Source organism: Myotis davidii, unplaced genomic scaffold (assembly GCF_000327345.1).
Source record: "Myotis davidii unplaced genomic scaffold, ASM32734v1 scaffold71, whole genome shotgun sequence".
NCBI classification, from domain to species: Eukaryota; Metazoa; Chordata; class Mammalia; order Chiroptera; family Vespertilionidae; genus Myotis; species Myotis davidii.
The window spans coordinates 3,884,573-3,897,375 of NW_006283588.1; the positions used below are offsets into that span (position 1 = coordinate 3,884,573).

The 12,803-nt window shown below is 42.5% G+C and overlaps 1 protein-coding gene across 3 annotated transcripts in view; it reads right to left on the reverse strand.

The window, feature by feature from the left end:
• Positions 1 to 12,803, reverse strand: part of MTUS1 (microtubule associated tumor suppressor 1) — a 100,404-nt gene that overhangs the window by 43,275 nt on the left and 44,326 nt on the right. Inside the window, exon 1 of one of the 3 annotated variants that reach the window (XM_015565291.1) lies at positions 10,061 to 10,484. The exons of the other annotated variants lie outside the window; for them this stretch is intronic. Coding sequence (XP_015420777.1) covers positions 10,061 to 10,181 — 121 coding nt within the window. The 5' untranslated portion in view covers positions 10,182 to 10,484. Of the gene's footprint in view, positions 1 to 10,060; positions 10,485 to 12,803 lie in introns of those variants that run through there. 3 annotated transcript variants of the gene reach the window in all.

A 12,803-nucleotide genomic window follows, 5' to 3' on the forward strand; every position in this document is an offset into this window, starting at 1 on the left:
TAATAATAATACATCATGTTTTACTGATCATAGAGGGTCTCGCTTTCCTCTCTTTCCATTCTCCCCGTCACCCTTGGTAGGGAAGGTGATATTCAGAGATGAGGGCCTTGCCCAGGTGTAGACAGGCAGCTTCTATGGGACAGATTCAAGGTCAGGACCTAGGTCTCCGAAGTCAAGTCTCTACTATTCCCATACATTTTGGAAAGGGAATATGGGGTGGAAATGTAATGTATTTCATCACTAAAACAAATATGTATGCAATAACCTTGATAAGATGTTACTTTAATACATTCAAGCCCATTATCTGAGAACTCTTCATTTCAATAAACTTACATATAAACATCGATTTCATACAGTGTTTTTTGTTTTTTACACAAAACCAAAAACAAAACAACAACAAAAAAACCAGGACAGCAATAAACACTTTTAACTCTTTGACCACCCAGAATATACTGCAACATAGGTAGATATGTGCCCACGCCCATGCTCCTGGTTGGTATCACTGCTGTATGTCCTACCAATACTTATTGAAATATTCATTTACTTATTGATACATTGCTTTTCAATTCATCATTTCTTGAATCCTTAACAATGTTTGATTTTCTTTTTACAATTGTGTATGCTAATCATTTTTTATACTTTAACACAATATCAAAGTTTAAAAACTGTAAGGTTATAATTATTTACAAAATCTGAGTGGTAAATCTTTCATGTTAACAGTTTTAGCGAAAACATTCTTTAGTATTCTCATCCACTTACTCTTTCAGATGAATTTTAATATTCAACGGTAAGTTTTAGTAAGTTTTTTCATAAGAAAACATATTTAATTAAATGTAAATTAGCATATGAAACATTGTTTTTCCACACTGAGGTTGCGAATACAGGGACTGCCTTTATAGCACCAAAGTTTATATTTTTCTGCAAATTACCTCCTATACCAAAGTCAGGCCATAGTTAAGTATTTACGCTTGGCTCCTTGGTGAACTACTTTTTCCCCCGCTGTATTATCAAGATTTTTTTAAATTTTAACTTAGAACTGTACTGAAAGTATTTGCCAGAGAAGAAAGGGCGGGAACGGAGGCTGCTTCAGTGAAACCCCAGCTGTCCTTACACCAGCCTCTTTTCCCCTCAGGCTTTCTGAGTGGCCTGAGAACTGGAATTTCCAGAGTGGGGGAAGCCCGTTCATCAGCATCGGCCCCTGAGCGTCCAGCCCTGAAAACCCGCGACACTGCTCTGTCTGGGGAAGTGATCAGAATCCTCAGATCTGCCATCAAGTTGCAGCGCTAAACGCTACCTGAGAACCTCATCCAAGCATTTAAAACGATTCCGGTCACGTCTGTCTGCATAATTTCATTTACTCAAGTTGATGTTTGAAGACATAAAAGCTGGGTGAGAATCCTTCTCTGACACACCCTGGCACAAACTATTGGATTCACAGCTGGGAAGCCAGAATTTATCCAGGTATGAATCCTACAAGGGAGAAAAATGACATCTATAGAGCGGTTTTCATTGCAGACTTGTTGGCAAAGAAAAGGTTGAAGAAACAACCCGAATGTCCATAAGTAGAGGATTGGTTAAAAAATTACAGTACATTTATATAGTGGAACACCACAGCTGTGACAGAACTACGAACTCTTGTGGTAAATGAAAAAAAGCATACTAAGGAACAATGTAGATAATATGCCCTATTGTATAAAGATGGGAATGTAAGACCACATTTTATTTTCTTCTCTTAAAGGCATAACAAAGCTATTGCATAATACACATAAAAGTACTAACAATGTTTGCTTTTCCAGAGAAGAGAACGGGAACCAGACAGATACAAGGCATTCTAACGCATTTTTCATACTTTTTAACCACGTGGTAAATATTACCTATTCAAAATGAAAAAGTAGTATCATTTCTTTTAAAAGATGGTTAAAATGAATTCTGAGCACTTAAAATCTTTATTTAACACTTAGCTATGGAGAAAACATAGTCAATCTGTGTTTCTTCCTTGGGGGATCTAGACAGGATTCTAAAAAACATGAGTTTTATTGCATATGAATACTCAGAATAGATTGACATTTAAGGAGAGAAGAAAACAAACATATTCTCCTTCTAAGAGTGCATGTCTTCAAATGGTAACAAAAGAGCCAATACGCTAATAAGCTGCACTCTACCTAGAGCTGGAAAAGCAAGTTGTGACCTCAATCTTCCGCTCCAAGTACTGAGCTCCCTAAGGACAAAATTGTACCACATGGTAGCAGATGACCCAATTTGAGCATCCTTCTCACCCTCCTCACTCCTGACTCAACTAAAGATCAGAGATGATGCAAAAGTCTCCGGTAATGCTCAAAGCCCCAGTGCTCAAACATAGGGTATTTCATACTACTAAACACAACAGTTTCCCTTAAATCCCACAGGATTCATTATGTATAGGAAATGAGCATAATGTGAACCAAACTTTGCCCTTACATTCCATTTATTAGCATATTACCTCTTTGATAATAAAAGCTGTATTTAAAGGCATAAAATATTCTATCATACCTATTAACAGGATATGTTCTGATTTCAAAGGATCAATTTAACCCGAAGCTTTGAAATTAAACGCTGACTTCTACATAGATTCAGATATCTCTCAACAAGATAATTATCTAATTACCACTATCGTGTCCGAGCCAACCTTCCCAGGATTCATTCTAATGAAACTGAATCCTCCAACAGGAAAACAAAAGTCCTGCATCAAAGATATTTACCTGAAAAATAGCAGGGTAACATTGCTTGCTATCTTGGTTCTTTTTCCTCAGAAACCTCCAACTTAATAAAAGTTAAAAACTAGCCTAATGATCTTACTTATCATCTTCTTAAAGTAGCAGACAATGAGAAACAGAACTACTTTTTTCAGGCTCAAGTCACTCAAGCATATAGATCCCCATCTCAAGACTCAACACCATTTTTGAGAGACATGGACCAACCATCGTCACATCCTAGCTGCTGAGGCCACATCCATCCTAAGGCCAAACAAGCCATTTACTGAATCTCCTGGATTTCTAAATATTAAAATCGACTCGGAGACAAGACCTACCAGGAGAGTGCCTTGGTTTCCATGAAACACACAACTAAACACAGAATGTAGTAATAATGTTGCCTGGTGTCTTGTAGACTCATTGATCTACTCATTCACTCACCAAATCTTTATCAGAATCTACCATAATGGTTTTCTGTGGTCGCCAGACCTTCCCTGGGGTCCTGGGGAGCAAGGGAGGCATGTAGAAGAGGTTGGTAGTGTACAGGGAGGCCTGAAAACACCAAGGGGGTCTCTGCTGAATTGATTTTCCCTAGTATTAATCTCTTCCTATTGGACTTGCACACATCCACCTATCTGAATGCGAGTGAGTCATTAGGTGGTCTGTGCTTTCTATGAGATACCGCCTTGAAAACGAATGTTTGTGGGTGAATAAGATGTAGGTAATGAACTAATGGGCGAGCGAGCGTTCTCTAACTTTCTACCCACACCCTGGAGAGACGACTGCTTCCCTTCTCTCTACCTTAATTTGAACCGATATATCTTAAAACCTTATTAGAAACACCTATCTCTACACAAGTCCTTCCGGTCAGTATTTCCTCAGCCTTAGACGGTGGGTGTGTACTCTGGGATATTCCACGAAAGCAAAGCACTGAAGTGCAAATTATTGGGCAATGTGTGTTCTGGTAAGAGGGAGTGCCCCGTTAAGAACCGATGGCCCAAATGACACTCATCCAGCGAGCGTCTACCTGACGTCTTCCTCAACAAAGTGGCCCTTGCTTTTAAGGAACTTCTTGGCAGCAGAGACAGAAATAGGTCATCGACAATGGCAATATGATTTGATAATGAGAGAGCAGAATGAGTACACAGACTGGGGAGGGCACAGATGATCTGGGGTTGTCAAGAAGGGGTTCTACAGACAGGATGGACATTTGCACACTTGGCAGACAGAGAAGGCCAGAAAATACAGAGGCATAGGGAGATACAGGAGGCCCTGGAGGCCCTGGGGGCCAGTGCTCCTGGTGTTACAGCAAGATGAAGTGGCGGGCAGCATACATGGGGGCGAGAGCATGCGTGCCATTCAGGGTTTCATCTGGTAGGAGGCACAGAACAACGCTGAGCCGGAGGCTGGAGGCGTGTGGGAGAAACTCTGAGGGGGGATGGTCAGGAGGGAGCCCAGCAGGAGACACTCAGGGGTCAGCGGCAGTAAGAACAGGCAGCAAAACATAAATGTGTTCATGAGGCAAAACAGGAGGATTAGTGACCAGCTGGGCCAAGGGAACCCGGGGTGAGTCACACGTTTCCAGCTAGGAAATAACACGAAGAGGAGTAGATTATCGCTTGGGAATGTGAGGGCAGGGAGAGGGGAAGGTGTGGGTCAGGGTGAGGAAGGTGTGGGTCATGCGCTAACACTGCTCTTTGTTCTCCAAAGAGAGTCTATTCTAAACTCACCTGCTCCATAGCACTTTCCAAATTTAGTGATCTGCCGTCTCATTTTCCTGAGGAGCAATCAGCTTTTATTTCCCACTGACCTGCATATTGCTCCTAACACACACTATTAACTGTCTAGTTGTCTCTATGAACAGTGACCCACAGTAACCTGGACCTTACCAAGATAGTTAAGAAATAATTGTTCACGTCATCAATTATTGGTTTAAGTTTGTATAAAACTTAACAATGTAGGAATAGAATACCCACTATAAATGCTCTACTGATAAAACATTAATCTTTTTTTAACCCATTTTAAGTATATAAAAGCCACACCTAAAGTTGAGAACATTTTCTCTCAATGTATTATTTTAAACCTGAAAATTAATTCATTTAAGGGATCAAAATGTTAATCTCTATGTTCAAACAACAAAGTGACTTGAAAGTATTTAATTGACATAACTACGAAATAGGTAATCATTACCAAAAAACTTCCGTGTCCTAAAAGAGAAAAAACAATAAGGTCTATTGCGAAATTCAGCCTATTAAATGACGTGCTCCCCTTACGTATAAGCAGCTGAGAGTCAGCTTTTGAGAAATCACTGTTTTGCCTTCTCTGTGGCAGAAACTACAACAAGGCTCTAACCCTCTCATACCTGCATGTACTATAGAGAGTGGAGAAGTCAGACACTCAATATCCCAGAGTCCCTTGTGGGTAGAGACAGCCATGTGACAAGACTTAGCCAATGAGATGTAAGCTTTAGAGATTTGGCACCGCCCCTTCCCTATTTTGTCCTGCCTGGGGCAGCCATTGTGAGATCACGAGGCAACAATCATGAGGGAAGTGCTGAGAAGCAGCAGAGAAGCTGACCCTGATGTTGCTGAGCTACTGAACGACGTCGGAGCTGCTTTGAAGGCGAGACACAGAAGCGCCTTCTTAGCTGTCTTAACAAACTGCAGCTAAAAGCAATTCTGCTTGACAGTCTCAAAAATGAATACCAAACAAAAGAACATAACTGGATGACTTTCATTCTAATTAAGCACATGTAGTCACATTCTGCCTCACTCTGACAGAACATCAGGTTAGTCAGAATAGTTCTCTTCGCTCTGGCCGGAGGCTCAGTTGGTTGGAGCATCCCGTACACCAAAAGGTTTCGGGTTCAATTCCTGTTCAGGACATATACCTAGGGCGCAGGTTCCATAGCCTGTCAGGGACATAGGGGAGGCACCTGATTGATGTTTCTCTCTCTCCCTCTCCCTTTCTCTCTATTTCTAAAATCAATTTTTTTTTAATTATCCTCAGGTGAGGATAACAAAGAAAATAGTCCTCTTCAGTGCAGCTTTAAGTAAATGAAAATATTTTCTGTTAATAGTTCTCATGCCCTTCCTCAATGTATTTGCATATACATCTCTCCTTTTTGCTATAATAATTGCCTTTTAAAAATCCTCACCAAAGGATATGTCCTCATTGACTTTAGAGAAGAAGAAGAAGGGGGGGTGGGGGGAGAAGGAGGAAGAATCCTCAATGTGCTTTTTAAATGTTGACACTAAGCCATGCTGGCTGGGCTATCAATGTGCTTTTAAGGTCACTAGCTCAGCAAAACCAACTCTGTTTTTCAGTGCAAGTAACTTCACTTGAATCAATGAGAGCATTTCCTCAAAATGGCACTTTTCAGAATAATTAATATCGCTCTCTCCAGCTTCACAGAAAGCCTGAATTCTAATCCAACTGGTGGCAAGAACTATTTCTCCTTAGAAGATTCGTCCCCCTTCACTGACTCATTATAAAATTTGAACTGATACCTTCAGGCAAGATTCTGAAACAGACTGAGCCAAGCACTTGGGCAGGAGACCGTGGCCAGCAATCAGGTGGTCAGTGAAGCCACTCCTGGACCTCAGGTGATGCCAGCCTTTACCTCCCGCTGACACCTGCAGCCATGCCCGGTGCCCTGACGTCACTCAGAACTCCGAGAAATTCTCTCTTTCTTTCTTGGCCCCTGTTCACAGAGGAAATTACATGCTGGCTCCAACAACACACTCTTGTCGACGGTGCCACACAGTAACAATACACAGACACGCCCGGCACACAATGCCATGTGAGGGTTCGGTGACAGAGCCTGTTCCCGCTGGGTCCCTCTGAGCACCATCCTTACTGCTGGCACCTCTCTCTCCACAGTTTATGCCCACAGTCTGGACCACCTGGATAAAGACACCCTCACCCACGGGCGCCTCACCCACGCCCCGTCATGACTACTTGATGTTCTACATCTGTCTCCCTCCATTAAATTGTGGGCTGTGTGGAGACAGGGGCCACGTGTGACGCAGTCCTGGCTCTATCTGCAGCATCTAGCATTGTACCTGACACATATACATGTCTAATAAGTATTTATTTATGAAATGAATGAATGAATGGATCCTGCAATGTGAACAGGTTTAGAAACGGGAAAGGCTGGTGCCCAAAACCAAAAATATAAAATCATTCAAACAGCCTGAAGTATTAGGTTAGGGGATATGAAACGGTCCATATTTTTTACTTGTAAAAAGAGTAATTTCCAATGCTCCAGCCTAATAGCAAAGTCTGAGCTAGAGGAGTGGCAGAGGGTAAAAACAAATAGAGATTTCCTACCACAGAGTCTTAGATTCTTGCAATGAGTTAGTTACGGCCAAATGACCAAGAGCAAGGATTCCAAGGTGATAGATTAAATGACAGGACAAGGGAACAACATGGTGTCACAAAGAGAAATAAATAAATCAGGCATATTGACAGAGTTTGAGAGAGAAGGAGAGAATTTGTTTCGATACAATGAATTTTCAGGTGTCAGTAATACATCCAGGGAGTTATAAATTTATAGCCAGAAAATCCTCGGAATGTCAGGTTAAAGGGATTTCGGAAATCATCTCTTCGGATTCCTTTCTGTTGTAGCCTGTATGGTTACTAGTATGTGATCAAGGTCTCTGACGTGGTGACCAGCAAAACCAAGGCAACAAACCCCGGGCTCCTGGAAACCTGGTCACCACCACTGCCACTAGGGCAACCAACACAACTTCCCTTAGTAAGAATACAGACACTGCTGCTGCCTGCAGCCACACGGAGAAGAAAAGACACAGGGTCTTCGTCATCCATTCTACTGGGAGACTTCTCCGTCCTTAAAGGTATATCATACAGATAAAGCTCACAAAAGATTCTTACTGGGGGTGAGTAGAATTAAATACTTGACATAATTTTAAAATCCTCTCCACGCACAAAACCCTTTTTTCCGTCACTACTATCTGCTGGATCTAAAAGAATTAGAGCAAAATTCACAGCCAGGAAAATCTATAACCCAGAAATTTTAAACAGAGGCCCCGGGTTTTAGTCCCATCTCTGCCACAGGCTGTGTTCACCTCTCTGGGCCTCAGACTTCTTGGCGGCAAATAAGACCAGCCAGATGCCCTCTCAGTGCACTCCAGCTCTGAAAACTGTGACTGCACTCAAATGGAGGTTGGAAATAGGTTTCTATAAGTTCTGAGAATAAAATGTAATGAAAAGAGCCCAATTAGTTCAACTCTGGTCATCAAAGCCTTGTCTCTTTGGCTTAAGCTGCCTTGGAAAGCTAACTGCTTCACAAAAATACACACGCGGCTGAAGATGATCACTGAGGATTGGTGAAATAAACCATGGCTCGCCCGACAATGGGTGTCATGTGACCATTAAGAAGAATGAGTGAGATAAATAAATGTGTTGATGTGAAAATCTAAGACATGTTAACTTTCAAAAGGGCCATCCAGGCTTCCACATGATCAGAAACTACCAGGGGCGGTAAGGCATCCCCTGAGAGTGGCTGCCTCCTGGAGGGGGCAGGGCTGGGTGAAAACTGAACAACCTTCTATACTGTTAGGTTTTCCTTTTTAACTGGGAGTATGAGTAATATTTTTAAGTTAAAATTAGAAGCTTTTGGAGCTGCTTTAGATCACCCAGATTATTACAAATACAGGGCACCCTTTTTGTTTTCTAATGTTGAAAAAACTACAGTGACATATAGGCTGGGAGAAACACAGCCACTGTTTACCTGCTAACCTGCCTCGGGTACCTCTAGCTGCCAGACCAGATGGAGAGGGAAAGGTGAGCTGACTCCGGTGGCAGGTCAAGAGGAGTTATGAAACATGAGGAAGAGGTGCTGGAAAAATGAGAATTATCCCACAGAGAAGGGAGATGCCTCAGGGAGAACTAAAAACCAATGCTGAATAAAATCTCTAGGGACAGAGAGGAAAAACAAGATGCAGAGGGCTGCCCGGCTTATGAAACAAGGAAATGGCTTCTATTTACATCCCCCAAACAATCCCCTTACAGTTAACACTAACCAGCCCAAATCCAATGTACAGCCCTCTAGTTTTTACAGCCTAAAATCAGCTTCATTTACCATCGCTGCGATTATCCTCTAGAACAGCAGTTGTCAACCTGTGGGTCGCGACCCCTTTGGGGGTCGAATGACCCTTTCACAGGGGTCGCTTCAATACATCCTGCATATCAGATATTTACATTACGATTCACAACAGTAGCAACATTACAGTTATGAAGTAGCAACGAAAATAATTTTATGGTTGGGGGTCACCACAACATGAGGAACTGTATGAAAGGGTCGCGGCATTAGGAAGGTTGAGAACCACTGCTCTAGAACAAGAGGCCGCAATGTCAGGCTCCTGAATCCTCTCAGAGTGACACACGGGCTCCCACATGCCTGAAATACACACGGCACTGATTTCTATCTTAAGCACGGAAAATAAAAGGCAGCTACCAGCATACACATCAGAGGCGGTCTTCTGCAGCTGCAAACATCTCACTATGAACCCCAGAGGGCTTAATTTGTGGTTCACTTATTACCTGCCTCTCCTCAACCATCGGGATGTTTAAATTCAGACAAACATTTAGAATGTGGAAATCTTGTAGTCTACTAAACATCACAATCTCAGTGAGAAATTACATAATGAAAACCACAGAAAGCCTCTCATCTCATCTCATCCTTTAAGGCAGTGGTGGGCAAACTCATTAGTCAACAGAGCCAAATATCAACAGTACAACAACTGAAATTTCTTTTGCGAGCCAAATTTTTTAAACTTAAACTATATAGGCAGGTACACTGTTATTAACTTAATTAGGGTCCTCCTAAGGCTTAGGAAGAGCCACACTCAAAGGGCCAAAGAGCCGCATGTGGCTCGCGAGCCGCAGGTTGCCAACCACGGCTTTAAGGGAAAGAAAAATATTATTCTTGATATACCCACATCCTATTTCCAAAATCATTGGAAGTAAAATGCCAATTGACAGGTGTTGATTTTCACAGCTTTGGCTGGCATCCGAGAAAAAAGCGAGGGAGCTCCAAGGCAACAATTCCATTTTCTATAAACAAACCGAGCCAACATCTGCTAGCAAACACTAACAGCGCCGTCTACTCCTGTGTTAAAACATCAGAAAACTGCTTTTTTGTGGGTTTTTTTTTTTTTTTTTACAAATTAAGGCTAGTGCTCGCTAAGAAAGAGCTTCCTTTCCCCGCTCATCTGTCTCATTAGGAAACGTCTGCAGACGTCCACACGTCCATCCATGTGCCCCCCCTGCACCAGTCACCACGGAGCAGTCAGTGCCAGACAAACCTGCGTGGAAAACCACAGAGCTCCTCCGAAAGCCCGAAGGCAGGCGCAGGTTCCGCAGCAGCCCCTTGGCAGTCAGGCGGACGTGGATGGTGGCTAAGGAGAACTTGGGAGACAACAGCATGTCTTCGGAGCAGGTGGGAAGAGTTCGCACAAGAAACAGCTCCCGCGGATGGACAGTCACATACCCTCTTTTCAAACTCGGCCCTCCTCGGGGCCAAGAAACACAGCGCGAGAAAACATGCCTACATAGCCAATGTCATTCCAGCACACACACACGCACACACACACGCACACGCACACACACACACACACACACAGAAAAAAACCCCAGCGCGGTCCGCTGTTTCCGGCTTCCCTCTGCTCTCCCAGATGTTGCCAAAACAATGCTCTTCCTCGGAATAAAATCTCCTCTTGGCGGCCCCGCGCGAAGCAGCCTGAGTTACGTCACACTGCACATGCCTGTGGGTTGTTGTGGTTCTCAGCCGAGATGGCACAGGGGGGAGGAAGTGGGTGGTCTCAGGAGCTTTACAGCAGCCAATAACGCTGCAGAGTCTGGAACCACTTGGACGATTGTTCAGGGAAATTAACTACTTACAGTGCCGCCTGCTTATTTAGTAATTAGGGGGGAAAGTTAAGATTTCATTAAAGTAATCTGCGTCCTGGTTTTAACCCTTTTTATTACATTCACACTGATAACACTGGGGATGTTTGCAGATGGTTTCTATGCAAAGCCGACATCCTGGATAACATTTTTAAAAAAATGGCTCTACGCAATAAATGTTCCCTATTATAATTTTTAATAAAATGTCTATTCTAGCCATGGCTGGTTGATAAGAGGTTCAAGTGTCAACTTTCACATCACGTTCTGAGGACCTCACGCATAACCAACAATAAAAGGTTCATGCAATCTCTCTAGCAGGGGTAATAGTTCCAGAAAAATAAAAAAATTAGTTATTCACACGGGCCGTATACTAAGGGCTGCACTTACTGCTCGACTCATCCCAAGTATAGAAAACCAGGTACCTCTCACAGTAAGGCACTGAGGCTAGAAACGCGGGAAAGGCACGGTTATGTGTATTTTTTTAAAATATATTTTTATTGATCTCAGAGAGGAATGAAGAGGGAGAGAGAGATAGAAACATCCATGATGAGAGAGAATCCTGGATCGGCTGCTTCCTGCAAGGCCCCCACTGGGGATGGAGCCCACAACCCAGGCGTGTGCCCTTGACCGGAATCAAACCCGGGACTTTTCAGTTCGCAGGCTGACGCTCTATCCACTGAGCCAAACCAGCTAGGGCAGTTATGTGCATTTTTTACCAGGATTTATTCAATGTCTTTTTGTAGTAGAGTGGTTTATGAAAGCACATTAAAATATGATGGCAAAAAACAACAACAACAAGGAAGTCAAAAGGTAAAGGTATGGGTATAAGAAAATTGCAGCGGCAATATGCTACTTAAGTAAAGCAAATATTAAAGCTGGAACAGCCCCAAATCCTAACTCTTTTTTTAATCTAAAAAACAACAAGAAAACAATGTGTAAAAAAATGATCTATGCTTGTTCCAAAGATTTCCTTAAAAAATAAAAAAAGACTTGGTATCAGAATAAATGTAGAGATTGTTAACTATGAATAATCCTATGAATCGCTATTTAATGTGCAGGAAGCACTCTTTCAGGAATTGTATGGAGCATTTAGGGTGTGACGGGGGAAGCTGATAGGCAGGAAAGGAAATTCTGAATAATTTCTTCTCCCTCTTCACTCAGCCTGTCAGTTTAGAGACACACCAATCCCTTGTCCAGGGTTCACTGCGGGAAAGATACAACTTGTTCACACACTGACAATGGGCCTGGGAAACACACTGCACCCATGGCAACTGAAACACAAATAACCATGGACATAGAGTCAAAACAGCTACATTTAACTGTTGATTTACCATTTATCCCAGTTTATTGTTATTTTTTTAAAACCCACCTTTTACTCAGTTTCTCAATATTAATAGTATGCTATAACCACCTCTCCTCCAAAGCCCCCCCCCTCCCCGCAGAAACGTGTGAAAACCAAGATGCCAATCAGCATTAAAGTTGTAAAGAAGAATAAGGTTAAACATTATTAAAACTAGCCATGACACCACTCCATATGGGATTTGGGTTTTTTTGGTTATTCTTGTTGTTGTTGGAACAGTGGGGTTTTTAAGAAATAGTAAACTCCAAAATGCCCTGGTTAGAAAAGAAATCCTTTAGCTTAGCCCAGTGGTTGGTAAGCTGCGGCTCGCGAGCCACATGTGGCTCTTTGGCCCCTTGGGTGTGGCCACGAAGTTTCAATAGCACTGTACGTGCACGCCCGCACGTGGTATTTTGTGGAAGAGCCACACTCAAGGGGCTGCAGTTTGCCGATCACTGAACTAGACCACTCAAATAAAAAAAATTAGCAACATGCCACCTATCCATCCTACTCATTAAAGCTTTTACTTGTACCACACTAAGCTACTACATACACTGAGTGGCCAGATTATTATGACCACCTGACATTTGTACGCAAATTAGCTATAATTTTGTGCTGAAGTTGATAGAGGGCCGTTCCATTATAAATAGGGAAGCAGGTTGTTTACCACGACAGTAGAAGTGATTTTTTTCTGAAGATATGGGTAAGCAACGTGATTTAACAACCTTTGAATATGGGATACACACACACACACACACACACACACACATACATACACACACACACTGAGCGGCCAGATTATT